This window comes from Convolutriloba macropyga, chromosome 12 (assembly GCF_964194025.1).
Source record: "Convolutriloba macropyga chromosome 12, txConMacr16.3, whole genome shotgun sequence".
In the NCBI taxonomy this organism is placed as follows: Eukaryota; Metazoa; Xenacoelomorpha; order Acoela; family Convolutidae; genus Convolutriloba; species Convolutriloba macropyga.
The window spans coordinates 51575678-51596783 of NC_134479.1; the positions used below are offsets into that span (position 1 = coordinate 51575678).

The following is a 21106-nucleotide window of genomic DNA, read 5'->3' on the forward strand; positions in this document are numbered from 1 at the left end:
GAGACGTCGAAATTTTTTGTTCTAAAATTCAAGTTTGAAATTATTAAACTCCGGCTGATTATAGGCATCTTGTGATTGTTGGCCTATTAGATATCAAACTTGAAAAATTATCGCAAAAACTAATCTATCAGCTTATAGCTAAGAATGCAAAACTAAAGCAACACGTTTGAAACCACAAATTAAATGAATGCATAAAGTTGCTCTTTTTTTGATACTCAGTTTGTAATTGTTAGATTTTTTCTGATGTCTGGTCAACAGTATTTCTAGGTTAAAACACCTAAATTGGTAAACCATTTAAATTTTTATGATATAAACATTCACGTTTTTGTTTAATGCCCTTTAGTATAACTTGTTCTGCATTCACTAACTGGAAAATTTTTTAACCCTACTCAAAAAAGGCTTATTTTACCCGAAAAATTACTACAATAAAATTGTACTAACTGGACGGGCATTTTTCTTGAGAAAAAGAATCCACTTTTAACTCTTGCAGAACATCAGCGCCTTCCCATGTAGTTCTATTAACAGCTCCCATTCCACATACGGCCAGCTGATAACCATCGTAGTCGTGCTCGCACAGTGGAAGAATAGGGTCTTTTCCGTTTAATAAGAAGCTTGGCTTCCTTGATAATTTCAACAGGGCAATGTCGTTTCCTAGTTGAGACTTTGACTTTGTGATAATATCAGGAGAAACAACTTGAACAATATAAAAGCATTGTCGTTTACAAAAATTTAGCCAAGAAAATAGCTCAAAATAACCGACACAGAAATTTTTTTTCGTCAAATTTTAGTGAGGTTACTTTATATTTATTTTTAAAAAAGTATCAGGATTGAATAAAATTAATACGTAGCGAAAAAAATTCATGTCTCGTAGAAATCTTGTGGTAAAATCGTTGAACAAAATTTTATCTTTAAAGTGACCTTTAAGAGAAACCTATTAAATAAGACGCCTTAGGAATTTTTCACAGCTTAGGAGCACTTATGAGCGCTGTACAGAGTTTCTAAGTGACAGAAGCCGGTCGAGTAACACGTAAAGATCGTTGACTTCCCGGGTCGAGGTTTTTGGGTAAATTTTCGTAAGAAATGCGGTGAATGCGGTGAATTTTTGTAAGAAATGCGGTGATTGCGGTGAATGCGGTGAAAAAAACAATTCACCGCTTTTCACCGCATTTCATACAAAAATTCAACACCAAATTCACCACATTTCTTACGAAATTTCACCGCATAGACTATTATGGCAAATTATTGTAAGAAATGCGGTGAATGCGGTGAAAAAAATAATTCACCGCTAAGCGACCCCAGGCCTTGGCATCAACGCTGAAAAGCGTTAAATTATGTGAGATTTTGTTGTGAGCTGAGGTATCCATATTGTTTTCAAAAAATCGGTTGGATGCAGATGAAACTGGAAAGTGTTGAAAGCAGACAAATGTAGTGAGAAAATCAAAAATTTTTGTTCTTAAACCATTTTTTATATATGATGGAGCAAATTATCGACCCCCCAACCTAAGTTTTTGAACTCTTGCTGTAATCTACTTTCAAATCAAATTTGCAATTTTTCAAAAAAAAGTTGTATGCAAGTGAAACTGGAAAGTGTTGAAAGCAAACAAAAGTAGTGAAAATAACAAAAAAAATTAATTTTAAACCATTTTTCTATATGATGGAGCAAATTATCGACCCCCCAACCCAAGTTTTTGAACTCTTGCTGTAATCTACTTTCAAATTAACTTTGAAGTTTTTCAAAAAAAACAGTTGCATGCAAGTGAAACTGGAAAGTCTTGAAAGCAAACAAAAGTAGTGAAAATAACAAAAAAAAATATATTTTTAAACCATTTTTTCTATATGATGGAGCAAATTATCGACCCCCCAACCCAAGTTTTTGAACTCTTGCTGTAATCTACTTTCAAATTATTTTTGCAGTTTTTCAAAAGAAACAGTTGCATGCAAGTGAAACTGGAAAGTCTTGAAAGCAAACAAAAGTAGTGAAAATAACAAAAAATATATATTTTTAAACCATTTTTTCTACATGATGGAGCAAATTATCGACCCCCCAACCCAAGTTTTTGAACTCTTGCTGTAATCTACTTTCAAATTAACTTTGCAGTTTTTCAAAAAAAACAGTTGCATGCAAGTGAAACTGGAAAGTCTTGAAAGCAAACAAAAGTAGTGAAAATAACAAAAAAAAATATTTTTAAACCATTTTTTCTATATGATGGAGCAAAAAATCGACCCCCCAACCCAAGTTTATGAGCTCTTGCTGTAATCTACTTTCAAATTAACTTTGCAGTTTGTCAAAAAAAAACAGTTGCATGCAAGTGAAACTGGAAAGTCTTGAAAGCAAACAAAAGTATTGAAAATTAAAAAAAATTATCTTTAAACCATTTTTCTATATGCTGGAGCAAATTATCGACCACCCAACCTAAGTTTTTGAACTCTTGCTGTAATCTACTTTCAAATTAACTTTGCAGTTTTTCAAAAAAAAACAGTTGCATGCAAGTGAAACTGGAATGTCTTGAAAGCAAACAAAAGTAGTGAAAATAACAAAAAAAATATATTTTTAAACCATTTTTTCTATATGATGGAGCAAATTATCGACCCCCCAACCCAAGTTTTTGAACTCTTGCTGTAATCTACTTTCAAATTAACTTTGCAGTTTTTCAAAAAAAAGTTGCATGCAAGTGAAACTGGAAAGTCTTGAAAGCAAACAAAAGTAGTGAAAATAACAAAAAATATATATTTTTAAACCATTTTTTCTACATGATGGAGCAAATTATCGACCCCCCAACCCAAGTTTTTGAACTCTTGCTGTAATCTACTTTCAAATTAACTTTGCAGTTTTTCAAAAAAAAAACAGTTGCATGCAAGTGAAACTGGAAAGTCTTGAAAGCAAACAAATGTAGTGAAAATAACAAAAAAAAAAATTTTTAAACCATTTTTTCTATATGATGGAGCAAAAAATCGACCCCCCAACCCAAGTTTATGAGCTCTTGCTGTAATTTACCTTCAAATTAACTTTGCAGTTTGTCAAAAAAAAACAGTTGCATGCAAGTGAAACTGGAAAGTCTTGAAAGCAAACAAAAGTATTGAAAATAAAAAAAAAATTATCTTTAAACCATTTTTTCTATATGCTGGAGCAAATTATCGACCACCCAACCTAAGTTTTTGAACTCTTGCTGTAATCTACTTTCAAATTAACTTTGCAGTTTTTTAAAAAAAAACAGTTGCATGCAAGTGAAACTGGAATGTCTTGAAAGCAAACAAAAGTAGTGAAAATAACAAAAAAAATATATTTTTAAACCATTTTTTCTATATGATGGAGCAAATTATCGACCCCCCAACCCAAGTTTTTGAACTCTTGCTGTAATCTACTTTCAAATTAACTTTGCAGTTTTTCAAAAAAAAGTTGCATGCAAGTGAAACTGGAAAGTCTTGAAAGCAAACAAAAGTAGTGAAAATAACAAAAAAAATATATTTTTAAACCATTTTTTCTACATGATGGAGCAAATTATCGACCCTCCAACCCAAGTTTTTGAACTCTTGCTGTAATGTACTTTCAAATTAATTTTGCAGTTTTTAAAAAAAACGGTTGCATGCAAGTGAAACTGGAAAGTCTTGAAAGCAAACAAAAGTAGTGAAAATAACAAAAAAAATATATTTTTAAACCATTTTTTCTATATGATGGAGCAAAAAATCGACCCCCAACCCAAGTTTATGAGCTCTTGCTGTAATCTACTTTCAAATTAACTTTGCAGTTTTTCAAAAAAAACAGTTGCATGCAAGTGAAACTGGAAAGTCTTGAAAGCAAACAAAAGTATTGAAAATAAAAAAAATTTATCTTTAAACCATTTTTTCTATATGCTGGAGCAAATTATCGACCACCCAACCTAAGTTTTTGAACTCTTGCTGTAATCTACTTTCAAATTTTTTTGCGAATTTTCAAAAAAATCAGTTGGATGCAAGCGAAACTGGAAAGTCTTGAAAGCAAACAAAAGTAGTGAAAATAACAAAAAAAAATTATTTTTAAACCATTTTTTCTATATGATGGAGCAAATTATCGACCCCCCCAACCTAAGTTTTTAAACTCTTGCTGTAATCTACTTTCAAATTTTTTTTGCAAATTTTCAAAAAAAAACAGTTGCATGCAAGTGAAACTGGAAAGTCTTGAAAGCAAACAAAAGTAGTGAAAATAACAAAAAAATTTATTTTTAAACTATTTTTTCTACATGATGGAGCAAATTATCGACCCACAACCCAAGTTTTTGAACTCTTGCTGTAATCTACTTTCAATTTAACTTTGCAGTTTTTCAAAAAAACAGTTGCATGCTAGTGAAACTGGAAAGTCTTGAAAGCAAACAAAAGTAGTGAAAATACCAAAAAAAAATATATTTTTAAACCATTTTTTCTATATGATGGAGCAAAAATCGACCCCCCAACACAAGTTTATGAGCTCTTGCTGTAATCTACTTTCAAATTAACTTTGCAGTTTTTCAAAAAAAAAAACAGTTGCATGCAAGTGAAACTGGAAAGTCTTGAAAGCAAACAAAAGTATTGAAAATAACAAAAAAAATATATTTTTAAACCATTTTTTCTACATGATGGAGCAAATTATCGACCCCCCAACCCAAGTTTTTGAACTCTTGCTGTAATCTACTTTCAAATTAACTTTGCAGTTTTTCAAAAAAAAACAGTTGCATGCGAGTGAAACTGGAAAATCTTGAAAGCAAACAAAAGTAGGGAAAATAACAAAAAAAAATATATTTTTAAACCATTTTTTCTATATGATGGAGCAAAAAATCGACCCCCCAACCCAAGTTTATGAGCTCTTGCTGTAATCTACTTTCAAATTATCTTTGCAGTTTTTCAAAAAAACAGTTGCATTCAAGTGAAACTGGAAAGTCTTGAAAGCAAACAAAAGTACTGAAAATAAAAAAAAAATTATCTTTAAACCATTTTTCTATATGCTGGAGCAAATTATCGACCACCCAACCTAAGTTTTTGAACTCTTGCTGTAATCTACTTTCAATTTTTTTTGCAAATTTTCAAAAAAAATCAGTTGGGTGCAAGCGAAACTGGAAAGTCTTGAAAGCAAACAAAAGTAGTGAAAATAACAAAAAAAAATTATTTTTAAACCATTTTTTCTATATGATGGAGCAAATTATCGACCCCCCAACCTAAGTTTTTGAACTGTTGCTGTAATCTACTTTCAAATTTTTTTTGCAAATTTTCAAAAAAATCAGTTGGATGCAAGCGAAACTGGAAAGTCTTGAAAGCAAACAAAAGTAGTGAAAATAACAAAAAAAAATATTTTTAAACCATTTTTTCTACATGATGGAGCAAATTATCGACCCCCTAACCCAAGTTTTTGAACTCTTGCTGTAATCTACTTTCAAATTAATTTTGCAGTTTTCAAAAAAACCAGTTGCATGCAAGTGAAACTGGAAAGTCTCGAAAGCAAACAAAAGTAGTGAAAATAACAAAAAAAAATATATTTTTAAACCATTTTTTCTATATGATGGAGCAAAAAATCGACCCCCAACTCAAGTTTACGAGGTCTTGCTGTAATCTACTTTCAAATTAGCTTTGCAGTTTTTCAAAAACACAGTTGCATGCAAGTGAAACTGGAAAGTCTTGAAAGCAAACAAAAGTATTGAAAATAACAAAAAAAATTATCTTTAAACCATTTTTTCTATATGCTGGAGCAAATTATCGACCACTCAACCTCAGTTTTTAAACTCTTGCTGTAATCTACTTTCAAATTTTTTTTGCAATTTTTCAAAAAAATCAGTTGGATGCAAGTGAAACTGGAAAGTCTTGAAAGCAAACAAAAGTATTGAAAATAACAAAAAAAATTATCTTTAAACCATTTTTTCTATATGCTGGAGCAAATTATCGACCACTCAACCTCAGTTTTTAAACTCTTGCTGTAATCTACTTTCAAATTTTTTTTGCAAATTTTCAAAAAAATCAGTTGGATGCAAGTGAAACTGGAAAGTCTTGAAAGCAAACAAAAGTAGTGAAAATAACAAAAAAAAATTATTTTCAAACATTTTTCTATATGATGGAGCAAATTATCGACCCCCCAACCTAAGTTTTTGAACTCTTGCTGTACTCTACTTTCAAATTTTTTTTGCAAATTTTCAGAAAAAAATCAGTTGGATGCAAGTGAAACGGGAAAGTCTTGAAAACAAACAAAAGTATTGAAAATAACAAAAAAAAATATCTTTAAACCATTTTTTCTATATGCTGGAGCAAATTATCGACCACCCAACCTAAGTTTTTAAACTCTTGCTGTCATCTACTTTCAAATTTTTTTGCAAATTTTCAAAAAAATCAGTTGGATGCAAGTGAAACTGGAAAGTCTTGAAAGCAAACAAAAGTAGTGAAAATAACAAAAAAATTTATTTTTAAACAATTTTTTCTACATGATGGAGCAAATTATCGACCCCCCAACCCAAGTTTTTGAACTCTTGCTGTAATCTACTTTCAATTTAACTTTGCAGTTTTTCAAAAAAAACAGTTGCATGCTAGTGAAACTGGAAAGTCTTGAAAGCAAACAAAAGTAGTGAAAATACCAAAAAAAATATATTTTTAAACCATTTTTTCTATATGATGGAGCAAAAAATCGACCCCCCAACACAAGTTTATGAGCTCATGCTGTAATCTACTTTCAAATTAACTTTGCAGTTTTTCAAAAGAAACAGTTGCATGCAAGTGAAACTGGAAAGTCTTGAAAGCAAACAAAAGTATTGAAAATAAAAAAAAAATTTATTTTTAAACTATTTTTTCTACATGATGGAGCAAATTATCGACCCCCCAACCTAAGTTTTTGAACTCTTGCTGTACTCTGCTTTCAATTTTTTTTGCAAACTTTCAAAAAAAACAGTTGCATGCAAGTGAAATTGGAAAGTCTTGAAAGCAAACAAAAGTAGTGAAAATAACAAAAAAAAATTATTTTCAAACATTTTTCTATATGATGGAGCAAATTATCGACCCCCCAACCTAAGTTTTTGAACTCTTGCTGTACTCTACTTTCAAATTTTTTTTGCAAATCTTCAAAAAAAAATCAGTTGGATGCAAGTGAAACTGGAAAGTCTTGAAAACAAACAAAAGTATTGAAAATAACAAAAAAAATATCTTTAAACCATTTTTTCTATATGCTGGAGCAAATTATCGACCACCCAACCTAAGTTTTTAAACTCTTGCTGTAATCTACTTTCAAATTTTTTTGCAAATTTTCAAAAAAATCAGTTGGATGCAAGTGAAACTGGAAAGTCTTGAAAGCAAACAAAAGTAGTGAAAATAACAAAAAAAATTATTTTTAAACTATTTTTTCTACATGATGGAGCAAATTATCGACCCCCCAACCCAAGTTTTTGAACTCTTGCTGTAATCTACTTTCAATTTAACTTTGCAGTTTTTCAAAAAAAAACAGTTGCATGCTAGTGAAACTGGAAAGTCTTGAAAGCAAACAAAAGTAGTGAAAATACCAAAAAAATATATATTTTTAAACCATTTTTTCTATATGATGGAGCAAAAAATCGACCCCCCAACACAAGTTTATGAGCTCTTGCTGTAATCTACTTTCAAATTAACTTTGCAGTTTTTCAAAAAAAACAGTTGCATGCAAGTGAAACTGGAAAGTCTTGAAAGCAAACAAAAGTATTGAAAATAACAAAAAAATTTATTTTTAAACTATTTTTTCTACATGATGGAGCAAATTATCGACCCCCCCCCAACCTAAGTTTTTGAACTCTTGCTGTAATCTACTTTCAAATTTTTTTTGCAAATTTTCAAAAAAAACAGTTGCATGCAAGTGAAACTGGAAAGTCTTGAAAGCAAACAAAAGTAGTGAAAATAACAAAAAAATTTATTTTTAAACTATTTTTTCTACATGATGGAGCAAATTATCGACCCCCAACCCAAGTTTTTGAACTCTTGCTGTAATCTACTTTCAATTTAACTTTGCAGTTTTTAAAAAAAAACAGTTGCATGCTAGTGAAACTGGAAAGTCTTGAAAGCAAACAAAAGAAGTGAAAATAACAAAAAAATTTATTTTTAAACTATTTTTTCTACATGATGGAGCAAAATATCGACCCCCCAACCCAAGTTTTTGAACTCTTGCTGTAATCTACTTTCAATTTAACTTTGCAGTTTTTCAAAAAAAACAGTTGCATGCTAGTGAAACTGGAAAGTCTTGAAAGCAAACAAAAGTAGTGAAAATACCAAAAAAAAAATATATTTTTAAACCATTTTTTCTATATGATGGAGCAAAAAATCGACCCCCCAACACAAGTTTATGAGCTCTTGCTGTAATCTACTTTCAAATTAACTTTGCAGTTTTTCAAAAGAAACAGTTGCATGCAAGTGAAACTGGAAAGTCTTGAAAGCAAACAAAAGTATTGAAAATAACAAAAAAATTTATTTTTAAACTATTTTTTCTACATGATGGAGCAAATTATCGACCCCCAACCTAAGTTTTTGAACTCTTGCTGTACTCTGCTTTCAATTTTTTTTTTGCAAACTTTCAAAAAAAAACAGTTGCATGCAAGTGAAATTGGAAAGTCTTGAAAGCAAACAAAAGTAGTGAAAATAACAAAAAAAAATTATTTTCAAACATTTTTCTATATGATGGAGCAAATTATCGACCCCCCAACCTAAGTTTTTGAACTCTTGCTGTACTCTACTTTCAAATTTTTTTTGCAAATTTTCAAAAAAAAATCAGTTGGATGCAAGTGAAACTGGAAAGTCTTGAAAACAAACAAAAGTATTGAAAATAACAAAAAAAAAATATCTTTAAACCATTTTTTCTATATGCTGGAGCAAATTATCGACCACCCAACCTAAGTTTTTAAACTCTTGCTGTAATCTACTTTCAAATTTTTTTTCAAATTTTCAAAAAAATCAGTTGGATGCAAGTGAAACTGGAAAGTCTTGAAAGCAAACAAAAGTAGTGAAAATAACAAAAAAAATTATTTTTGAACTATTTTTTCTACATGATGGAGCAAATTATCGACCCCCCAACCCAAGTTTTTGAACTGTTGCTGCAATCTACTTTCAATTTAACTTTGCAGTTTTGCAAAAAAAAACAGTTGCATGCTAGTGAAAATGGAAAGTCTTGAAAGCAAACAAAAGTAGTGAAAATACCAAAAAAAAATATATTTTTAAACCATTTTTTCTATATGATGGAGCAAAAAATCGACCCCCCCAACACAAGTTTATGAGCTCTTGCTGTAATCTACTTTCAAATTAACTTTGCAGTTTTTCAAAAGAAACAGTTGCATGCAAGTGAAACTGGAAAGTCTTGAAAGCAAACAAAAGTATTGAAAATTACAAAAAAATTTATTTTTAAACTATTTTTTCTACATGATGGAGCAAATTATCGACCCCCCCAACCTAAGTTTTTGAACTCTTGCTGTAATCTACTTTCAAATTTTTTTTGCAAATTTTCAAAAAAAACAGTTGCATGCAAGTGAAACTGGAAAGTCTTGAAAGCAAACAAAAGTAGTGAAAATAACAAAAAAATTTATTTTTAAACTATTTTTTCTACATGATGGAGCAAATTATCGACCCCCAACCCAAGTTTTTGAACTCTTTCTGTAACCTACTTTCAATTTAACTTTGCAGTTTTTTAAAAAAAAACAGTTGCATGCTAGTGAAACTGGAAAGTCTTGAAAGCAAACAAAAGTAGTGAAAATACCAAAAAAAAATATATTCTTAAACCATTTTTTCTATATGATGGAGCAAAAATCGACCCCCAACACAAGTTTATGAGCTCTTGCTGTAATCTACTTTCAAATTAACTTTGCAGTTTTTCAAAAAAAACAGTTGCATGCAAGTGAAACTGGAAAGTCTTGAAAGCAAACAAAAGTATTGAAAATAACAAAAAAAATTTATTTTTAAACCATTTTTTTCTACATGATGGAGCAAATTATCGACCCCCCAACCCAAGTTTTTGAACTCTTGCTGTAATCTACTTTCAAATTAACCTTGCAGTTTTTCAAAAAAAACAGTTGCATGCAAGTGAAACTGGAAAGTCTTGAAAGCAAACAAAAGTAGGGAAAATAACAAAAAAAAATATATTTTTAAACCATTTTTTCTATATGATGGAGCAAAAAATCGACCCCCCAACCCAAGTTTATGAGCCCTTGCTGTAATCTACTTTCAAATTATCTTTGCAGTTTTTCAAAAAAACAGTTGCATTCAAGTGAAACTGGAAAGTCTTGAAAGCAAACAAAAGTACTGAAAATAAAAAAAAATTATCTTTAAACCATTTTTTCTATATGCTGGAGCAAATTATCGACCACCCAACCTAAGTTTTTGAACTCTTGCTGTAATCTACTTTCAATTTTTTTTGCAAATTTTCAAAAAAAATCAGTTGGGTGCAAGCGAAACTGGAAAGTCTTGAAAGCAAACAAAAGTAGTGAAAATAACAAAAAAAAATTATTTTTAAACCATTTTTTCTATATGATGGAGCAAATTAGCGACCCCCCAACCTAAGTTTTTGAACTCTTGCTGTAATCTACTTTCAAATTTTTTTTGCAAATTTTCAAAAAAATCAGTTGGATGCAAGCGAAACTGGAAAGTCTTGAAAGCAAACAAAAGTAGTGAAAATAACAAAAAAAAATATTTTTAAACCATTTTTTCTACATGATGGAGCAAATTATCGACCCCCCAACCCAAGTTTTTGAACTCTTGCTGTAATCTACTTTCAAATTAACTTTGCAGTTTTCAAAAAAACCAGTTGCATGCAAGTGAAACTGGAAAGTCTTGAAAGCAAACAAAAGTAGTGGAAATAACAAAAAAAAATATATTTTTAAACCATTTTTTCTATATGATGGAGCAAAAAATCGACCCCCAACCCAAGTTTACGAGGTCTTGCTGTAATCTACTTTCAAATTAACTTTGCAGTTTTTCAAAAAAACAGTTGCATGCAAGTGAAACTGGAAAGTCTTGAAAGCAAACAAAAGTATTGAAAATAACAAAAAAAATTATCTTTAAACCATTTTTTCTATATGCTGGAGCAAATTATCGACCAATCAACCTCAGTTTTTAAACTCTTGCTGTAATCTACTTTCAAATTTTTTTTGCAAATTTTCAAAAAAATCAGTTGGATGCAAGTGAAACTGGAAAGTCTTGAAAGCAAACAAAAGTAGTGAAAATAACAAAAAAAAAAATTATTTTTAAACCATTTTTTCCATATGATGGAGCAAATTATTGACCACCCCAACCTAAGTTTTTGAACTCTTGCTGTAATCTACTTTCAATTTTTTTTTGCAAACTTTCAAAAAAAACAGTTGCATGCAAGTGAAACTGGAAAGTCTTGAAAGCAAACAAAAGTAGTGAAAATAACAAAAAAAAAATTATTTTCAAACATTTTTCTATATGATGGAGCAAATTATCGACCCCCCAACCTAAGTTTTTGAACTCTTGCTGTACTCTACTTTCAAAGTTTTTTTGCAAATTTTCAAAAAAAAATCAGTTGGATGCAAGTGAAACTGGAAAGTCTTGAAAACAAACAAAAGTATTGAAAATAACAAAAAAATATATCTTTAAACCATTTTTTCTATATGCTGGAGCAAATTATCGACCACCCAACCTAAGTTTTTAAACTCTTGCTGTAATCTACTTTCAAATTTTTTTGCAAATTTTCAAAAAAATCAGTTGGATGCAAGTGAAACTGGAAAGTCTTGAAAGCAAACAAAAGTAGTGAAAATAACAAAAAAAATTTATTTTTAAACCATTTTTTCTATATGATGGAGCAAATTATCGACCCCCCCCAACCTAAGTTTTTGAACTCTTGCTGTAATCTACTTTCGAATTTTTTTGCAGTTTTTCAAAAAAACAGTTGCATGCAAGTGAAACTGGAAAGTCTTGAAAGCAAACAAAAGTATTGAAAATAACAAAAAAAATTATCTTTAAACCATTTTTTCTATATGCTGGAGCAAATTATCGACCAATCAACCTCAGTTTTTAAACTCTTGCTGTAATCTACTTTCAAATTTTTTTTGCAAATTTTCAAAAAAATCAGTTGGATGCAAGTGAAACTGGAAAGTCTTGAAAGCAAACAAAAGTAGTGAAAATAACAAAAAAAAAAATTATTTTTAAACCATTTTTTCCATATGATGGAGCAAATTATTGACCACCCCAACCTAAGTTTTTGAACTCTTGCTGTAATCTACTTTCAATTTTTTTTTGCAAACTTTCAAAAAAAACAGTTGCATGCAAGTGAAACTGGAAAGTCTTGAAAGCAAACAAAAGTAGTGAAAATAACAAAAAAAAATTATTTTCAAACATTTTTCTATATGATGGAGCAAATTATCGACCCCCCAACCTAAGTTTTTGAACTCTTGCTGTACTCTACTTTCAAAGTTTTTTTGCAAATTTTCAAAAAAAAATCAGTTGGATGCAAGTGAAACTGGAAAGTCTTGAAAACAAACAAAAGTATTGAAAATAACAAAAAAATATATCTTTAAACCATTTTTTCTATATGCTGGAGCAAATTATCGACCACCCAACCTAAGTTTTTAAACTCTTGCTGTAATCTACTTTCGAATTTTTTTGCAAATTTTCAAAAAAATCAGTTGGATGCAAGTGAAACTGGAAAGTCTTGAAAGCAAACAAAAGTATTGAAAATAAAAAAAATTTATCTTTAAACCATTTTTTCTATATGCTGGAGCAAATTATCGACCACCCAACCTAAGTTTTTGAACTCTTGCTGTAATCTACTTTCAAATTAACTTTGCAGTTTTTCAAAAAAAAACAGTTGCATGCAAGTGAAACTGGAATGTCTTGAAAGCAAACAAAAGTAGTGAAAATAACAAAAAATATATATTTTTAAACCATTTTTTCTACATGATGGAGCAAATTATCGACCCCCCAACCCAAGTTTTTGAACTCTTGCTGTAATCTACTTTCAAATTAACTTTGCAGTTTTTCAAAAAAAACAGTTGCATGCAAGTGAAACTGGAAAGTCTTGAAAGCAAAGAAAAGTAGTGAAAATAACAAAAAAAAATAAATTTTAAACCATTTTTTCAATATGATGGAGCAAATTATCGACCCCCCCAACCTAAGTTTTTGAACTCTTGCTGTAATCTACTTTCAAATGTTTTTGCAAATTTTCAAAAAAAATTCAGTTGGATGCAAGTGAAACTGGAAAGTCTTGAAAGCAAACAAAACTAGTGAAAATTACAAAAAAAATTCTTTAAACCATTTTTCGATATGATGGAGCAAAAAATTGACCCATCAACCCAGGTTTCTGAACTCTCGCTGTAACGTACTCTCGAATTATACTTGCAATTTTTCAATAAATCAGTTGGATTCAAATGAAACTGGAAAGTGTTGAAAGCAGACAAAAGTAGTGAGAATACCAAAAATTTTTTACTTTTTAACCTTTTTTTCTATATGAATGAGCAAATTTTCGACCTCCCAACCTAAGTTTTTGAACTCTTTCTGTAATCTACTTTCAAATTAAATTTGCAATTTGCAAGTGTTGAAAGCAAACAAAAGTAGTGAAAATAACAAAAAAAAATAATTTTAAACCATTTTTTCTATATGATGGAGCAAATTATCGACCCCCCCCCAACCTAAGTTTTTGAACTCTTGCTGTAATCTACTTTCAAATGTTTTTGCAAATTTTCAAAAAAAATTCAGTTGGATGCAATTGAAACTGGAAAGTCTTGAAAGCAAACAAAAGTAGTGAAAATAACAAAAAAAATTTACTTTTAGACCATTTTTCGATATGATGGAGCAAAAAATCGACCACCCAACCTAGGTTTCTGAAATCTCACCGTAACGTACCTTTGCATTTTACTTGCAATTTTTCAATAAATCAGTTGGATTCAAATGAAACTGGAAAGTGTTGAAAGCAGACCAAATTAGTGAGAATATCCAAAGTTTTTATTTTTAAACCATATTTTCTATATGATAGAGCAAAGTATCGACCCCCAACCTAAGTTTTTGAAATCTTGCTGTAATCTACTTTCAAATTTTCAAAAAATTAGTTGGATGCAAGTGAAACTGGAAAATCTTGAAAGCAAACAAAAGTAGTGAAAAAAACAAAAAAAAAATATTTTTAAACCATTTTTCGATATGATGGAGCAAAAAATCGACCCTTCAACCTAGGTTTCCGAAATCTCGCTGTAACGTACTGTTGAATTATACTTGCAATTTTTCAATAAATCAGTTAGATTCAAATGAAACCGGAAATTGTTGAAAGCAGACAAAAGTAGTGAGAATATCCAAAGTTTTTAGTTTTGAACCATTTTTCGATATGATGGAGCAAAAAATCGACCCTTCAACCTAGGTTTCCGAAATCTCGCTGTAACGTACTGTTGAATTATACTTGCAGTTTTTGCAATAAATCAGTTAGATTCAAATGAAACTGGAAATTGTTGAAAGCAGACAAAAGTAGTGGGAATATCCAAAGTTTTTAGTTTTAAACCATTTTTTCTATATGATGGAGCAAATTATCGCCCCTCCCCCAACCTAAGTTTTTAAACTCTTGCTGTAATCTACTTTCAAATAAAATTTGCAATTTTTCAAAAAAAAGTTGCATGCAAGTGAAACTGGAAACTGTTGAAAATAAACAAAAGTAGTGAAAATAACAAAAAAATATTATTTTCAAACCTTTTTTCTATGTGATGGAGCAAATTATCGACCCCCCCAGCCTAAGTTTTTGAACTCTTGCTGTTATATCAGTTGGATGCAAGTGAAACTGGAAAGTCTTGAAAGCAAACAAAAGTAGTAAAAATAACAAAAAAATTTATTTTTAGACCATTTTTCGATATGATGGAGCAAAAAATCGACCACCCAACCTAGGTTTCTGAAATCTCACCGTAACGTACCTTTGCATTTTACGCGCAATTTTTCAATAAATCACTTGGATTCAAATGAAACTGGAAAGTGTTGAAAGCAGACCAAATTAGTGAGAATATCCAAAGTTTTTATTTTTAAAAAGTTTTTTCTATATGATAGAGCAAAGTATCGACCCCCAACCTAAGTTTTTGAACTCTTGCTGTAATCTACCTTCAAATTTTCAAAAAATTAGTTGGATGCAAGTGAGTGAAACTGGAAAGTCTTGCAAGCAAACAAAAGTAGTGAAAATTACAAAAAAAAATATTTTTAAACCATTTTTCGATATGATGGAGCAAAAAATCGACCCCCCAAACTAGGTTTCCGAAATCCCGCCGTTACGTACTTTTGAATTATACTTGCAATTTTTCAATAAATCAGTTGGATTCAAATGAAACTGGAAAGTGTTGAAAGCAGACAAAAGTAGTGAGAACATCAAAAATTTTTATTTTTATACCTTTTTTTCTACATGATGGAGCTAATTATCGACCAGCCAACCTAAGTTTTTAAACTCTTGCTGTAATCTACTTTCAAACAAAATTTGCAATTTTTCAAAAAAAGTTGCATGCAAGTGAAACTGGAAAATGTTGAAAATAAACAAAAGTAGTGAAAATAACAAAAAAAAATTAATTTCAAACCCTTTTTTTCTATATGATGGAGCAAATTATCGACCCCCAACCTAGGATTTTGAACTCTTGCTGTAATCTACTTTCACATTTTTTTTGCATATTTTCAAAAAATCAGTTGGATGCAAGTGAAACCGGAAAGTCTTGAAACCAAAAAAAAGTAGTGAAAATAAAAAAAAATAATTTTAAACCATTTTTCGATATGATGGAGCAAAAAATCGACCCCCAGCCTAGTTTTCTGAACTTTCACTGTAACGTACTTTTGCATTATACTTGCAATTTTTCAATAATTCAGTTGGATTCAAATGAAACTGGAAATTGTTGAAAGCAGACAAAAGTAGTGTTGAAAGCAGACATATGATAGAGCAAAGTATCGACCCCCAACCTAAGTTTTTGAACTCTTGCTCTAATCTACTTTCAAATTTTCAAAAAAACTAGTTGGATGCAAGTGAAACTGGAAAGCCTTGAAAGCAAACAAAAGTAGTGAAAATTACAAAAAAAAATATTTTTAATCCATTTTTCTATATGATGGAGCAAGAAATGGAACCCCCAACCTAGGTTTCTGAAATTTCGCTGTAACGTACTGTTGAATTATACTTGCAGTTTTTGCAATAAATCAGTTAGATTCAAATGAAACTGGAAAGTGTTGAAAGCAGACAAAAGTAGTGAGAACATCAAAAATTTTTATATTTGAACCTTTTTTTCTATATGATGGAGCAAATTATCGACCAGCCAACCTAAGTTTTAAAACTCTTGCTGTAATCTACTTTCAAATTAAATTTGCAATTTTTCAAAAAAAAGTTGCATGCAAGTGAAACTGGAAAGTGTTGAAAATAAACAAAAGTAGTGAAAATAACAAAAAAAATTAATTTTAAACCCTTTTTTCTATATGTTGGAGCAAATTATCGACCCCCCAACCTAAGTTTTTGAACTCTTGTTGTAATCTACTTTCAAATTTTTTTGCAAATTTTCAAAAAAATCAGTTGGATGCAAGTGAAACAGGAAAGTCTTGAAAGCAAACAAAAGTAGTGAAAATAAAAAAAAAATTACTTTGAAACCATTTTTCGATATGATGGAGCAGAAAATTGACCCCCAGCCTAGGTTTCTGAACTTTCACTGTAAATTACGTTTGCATTATACTTGCAATTTTTCAATAAATCAGTTGGATTCAAATGAAACTGGAAAGTGTTGAAAGAGACAAAAGTAGTGAGCATATCCAAAGTTTTTTTTTAAACCATTTTTTCTACATGATGGAGCGAAATATCGACCCCCCAACCTAAGTTTTTGAACTCTTGCTGTAATCTACTTTCAAATTAAATTTGCAGTTTTTCAAAAAAAAGTTGCATGCAAGTGAAACTGGAAAAGTTGAAAGCAAACAAAAGTAGTGAAAATTAAAATAAAATTTAAACCATTTTTTCTATATGATGGAGCAAAATATCGACCCACCCAACCTAAGTTTTTGAACTCTTGCTGTAATCTACTTTCAATTTTTTTGCAAATTTTCAAAAATACCAGTTGGATGCAAGTGAAACTGGAAAGTCTTGAAAGCAAACAAAGTATTGAAAATAACAAAAAAAAAATTATTTTTAAACCAATTTTCGATATGATCGAGCAAAAAATCGACCCCCTCATAGTTTTCTGAACTCTCGCTGTAACGTACTTTGGAATGCTACTTGCATTTTTCAAAAAAATCAGTTGGATGCAAATGAAACTGGAAAGTGTTTAAAGCAGACAAAAGTAGTGAGTATATCAAAAAATTTTTAATTTAAACCATTTTTTCTATATGACGGAGCAAAATATCGACCCCCAACCTAAGTTTTTGAACTCTTGCTGTAATCTATTTTCAATTTTTTTTGCAAATTTTCAAAAAAAAGTTGCATGCAAGTGAAGCTGGAAATTGTTGAAAGCAAAGAAAAGTAGTGAAAATAACAAAAAAAAATTAATTTTAAACCATTTTTTCAATATGATGGAGCAAATTATCGACCCCCCAACCTAAGTTTTTGAACACTTGCTGTAATCTACTTTCAAATTTTTTTTGCAAATTTTCAAAAAAATTAGTTGGATGCAAGTGAAACTGGAAAGTCTTGAAAGCAAACAAAAGTAGTGAAAATAACAAAAAAAATTAATTTTAAACCATTTTTTCAATATGATGGAGCAAATTATCGACCCCCCAACCTAAGTTTTTGAACACTTGCTGTAATCTACTTTCATATTTTTTTTGCAAATTTTCAAAAAAAATAGTTGGATGCAAGTGAAACTGGAAAGTCTTGAAAGCAAACAAAAGTAGTGAAAATAACAAAAAAAAATTATTTTTAAACCATTTTTCGATATGATGGAGCAAAAAATTGACCCACCAACCTAGTTTTCTGAACTCTCGCTGTAAAGTACTTTCGTATTAAACTTGCAAATTTTCAAAAAAAATTAGTTGGATGCAAGGTGTTAGAATATCGACCAAACTATAGTCTTAAACTTAGTGAGAATTAGAAAGAAAGTTTGACTTACCAGATTAGAAAGACAAGCAATATGACTTCGATCAAAGAAATTATATAATTGAATCGTCAAGAAATGGTGCTGAGAATCGATATTCGGTTCAAATTGGTGAATCTAGATAACTATTATTAGAGTTAGATTAAGTGATGTAAAATCTTCCCAGCATGTATTAAATGATGATGATATCTCCGGAAGTGTGAATGAATTCTTAGAAAAGTGCAAATGCATTCCATTTATGGTTCCCGTTGCGACTGATTTGCAGAAGCAAACCATATTGGGTAACCTTTGCGACCCCCACTATAAATCACGGTGCTAAGATTAGTTTTGTATCTTGACTTTTTCACACTGATAATGGGTATATATACAGCTGATTTTTGAGTCCTTTTTCATCCCCAAATTCAAATCACTATCTTGATCTAATAATCAGATCTCTCCTGTAAATCTCTAAATTCTTCTGTAAAATATTATTTTGTTATTCTCTAATTTTTGAGAAATTATTTCTTTTACTTAGTTAAAAACGCTTTTTTTCCCTTGCGAAAGTCCATAACCCAAGCAGGTTATGGGCCCAGCAATTTTCTAAGTCATAAAATTAATTTCCAAAACCAAACTAATTTGTTTTTGACGGTCATAATCCTTTTCTGCTTAGTACCTTTTCTTTTCACAACTGTTTTGCCTGCTCAAACTTCAATGGATCAACAGACAGTGAAGCTGCTGACCTACACAGGAAAGGCACAAGACTTTCCAATCTGGAGCACAAGATTTGTGGCGATGATGCAGACGAAGGACTCTACAACTCACTACTGGGGACAGAGGAGCAACCCAATGAGCATGCGCCACAGGCCAATGGGGCAACCAATGATGAGAAGAAGAACCACAAGTTGCTGAAGGATGCATATGAGAAGGAAGTTGCAGACATCAAGGAGAAACGGAACAATTTGTGGTGCCATTTGGCACTGACTTTAGATGCAACAACCCTCATGCTGATGAGACATGACTGTGTGGGAGATGATGACATTGGAGATGGAGCAAAGGCTTGGAAGCTTTTGCAAGAGAGACTTCAGAGTGTGCAGACGCCGACAGTGGTGACTTTAGTGGCACAGCTTGCTCGACTGCAGCTCGAGGATTCTGAGGGTTTGGGCAGCTTCTTCATCAGAGGACAGGAGTTGCTCACAAGGCTACAAGAAGCAGGGGAAGCAGTCTCAGAGACCCTCTTCAACGCCTTGGTCCTCAATGGTCTGCCAATGAGGTATGAAAGTTTTGTTATACAGGAAAACTTCAACCCGGCAACGAACTTCACAGAGTTGAGGAAAGGCTGCAGAATTTTCATGAGAGCACGGTGCAGAGACACAAGGGAAAAAGTCGTTCAGTGGCACTGGCAGTGAAGCGTGACTTCCAGAAGGGACCCAAGAAAGGAAACTGCTTTGTGTGTGGGCTCCCTGGACACTTTGCCAAGGACTGCAGGAAGAAGGAGACAGCACAATGCAGCAAGTGTGGTGAGAAGGGTCACCTAGACAGGGCATGCAAGAGACAAAGAGATGGAGGCAAACATGAGTCAGTGGCAATGGGTCCAACATTGGCGACACCAGACGAGGAATGCTGGGCAGCTCTTACCCAGTGGAAGACAGCAGGCATGCTAGTGGACAGTGGTTGTACAGATCACATAGTGACGAACATCAATGCGTTCCTGAACTTTATGCCCATTCAATCAGTGGTCAGAAATCCCAACGGAGAGGCTTCCAGAGTGGTGGGCAGAGGCTGTGTGAGGATCAGCATACCCTCAAACAAAGGGAAATTCCAATGCGAACTCAAAAATGTTCTGTGTGTGCCGGACTATTCTTCAAACCTCCTATCAGTCTCAAGATGCACGGAGTGGGGACATAGCTTCACTTTCGAGAGAGGAAACAGCTGCATGAAACTCCAGAAGGGAACTCGGGTAAAACTAACACAAGAAAACAATTTGTTTTACTTACCCTGCAGCGTTCTAGAACTCAAGATGAGTTCCAACAGCGTGAAACTTGACAGTGCAAGGAAGTGGCACAGACGATTGGGTCATTTGAATCAAGCGGATGTGGTCAGGACTGCACCAGAGACAGTGGGGGAACTCGATGATGTATGCAGTGTGTGTGCATTGGCCAAGATCACAAAGACTCCAGTACCAAGAGTGGCAGAGAACCAAGCAGAAGAGAAGCTGGAGAGGGTGTTCACAGACGTGATGGGACCTTTCAGAGTAGAGTCACTGTCATGGTTCCGGTTCTGCATTGCTTTCGCTGTAACGTACTTTCGAATTGTACTTGCAATTTTTCAATAAATCAGTTGGATGCAAGTGGAACTGTAAAGTGTTGAAAGCAGACAAAAGTAGTGAGAATATCAAAAATTTTTGTTTTTCAACCATTTTTTCGATATGATGGAGCAAATTATCGACTCCCCCGACCTAAGTTTTTGAACTCTTACTGTAATCTACTTTCAAATTATGTTTGCAAATTTTCAAAAAAAATCAGTTGGATGCAAGGGAAACTTGAAAGTGTTGAAAGCAAAGTAGTGAAAATAACAAAAAAATTTATTTTTAAACCATTTTTTGATATGTTGGAGCAAAAAATCGACCCCCCAACCTAGGTTTCTGAACTTTTGTTGTAACGTACTTTCGAATTTTACTTGCAATTTTTCAATAAATCAGTTGGATGCAAGTGAAACTGGAAAGTGTTGAAAGCAGACAAAAGTAGTGAGAACATCAAAAATTTTTGTTTTTAAACCATTTTTTTCGATATGAGGGAGCAAATTATCGACCCCCCAACCTAAGTTTTTGAACTCTTACTGTAATCTACTTTCAAATTGTTTTTGCAAATTTTCAAAAAAAACAGTTGGATGCAAGGGAAACTGGAAAGTGTTAAAAGCAAAATAGTGAAAATAACAAAAAAATTTATTTTTAAACCATTTTTTGATATGTTGGAGCAAAGATCGACTCCCCAACCTAGGTTTCTGATTTTTTGCTGTAACGTACTTTCGAATTATACTTGCAATTTTTCAATAAATCAGTTGAATGCAAGTGAAACTGGAAAGTGTTGAAAACAGACAAAAGTAGTGAGAATATCAAAAATTTTTGTTTTTAAACCATTTTTTCGATATGATGGAGCAAATTACCGACCCCC

The 21106-nt window shown here is 31.7% G+C and overlaps 1 protein-coding gene across 1 annotated transcript in view; it reads right to left on the reverse strand.

Moving 5' to 3' along the window:
• LOC142350722 (coagulation factor XII-like) overlaps window positions 1-21106 on the reverse strand; it is a 91716-nt gene that overhangs the window by 23525 nt on the left and 47085 nt on the right. The window contains exon 2 of the mRNA XM_075402665.1: window positions 442-651. Within this exon, the coding sequence (XP_075258780.1) occupies window positions 442-532 (91 nt within the window). The 5' untranslated portion in view covers window positions 533-651. The remainder of the gene's footprint in view (window positions 1-441; window positions 652-21106) is intronic.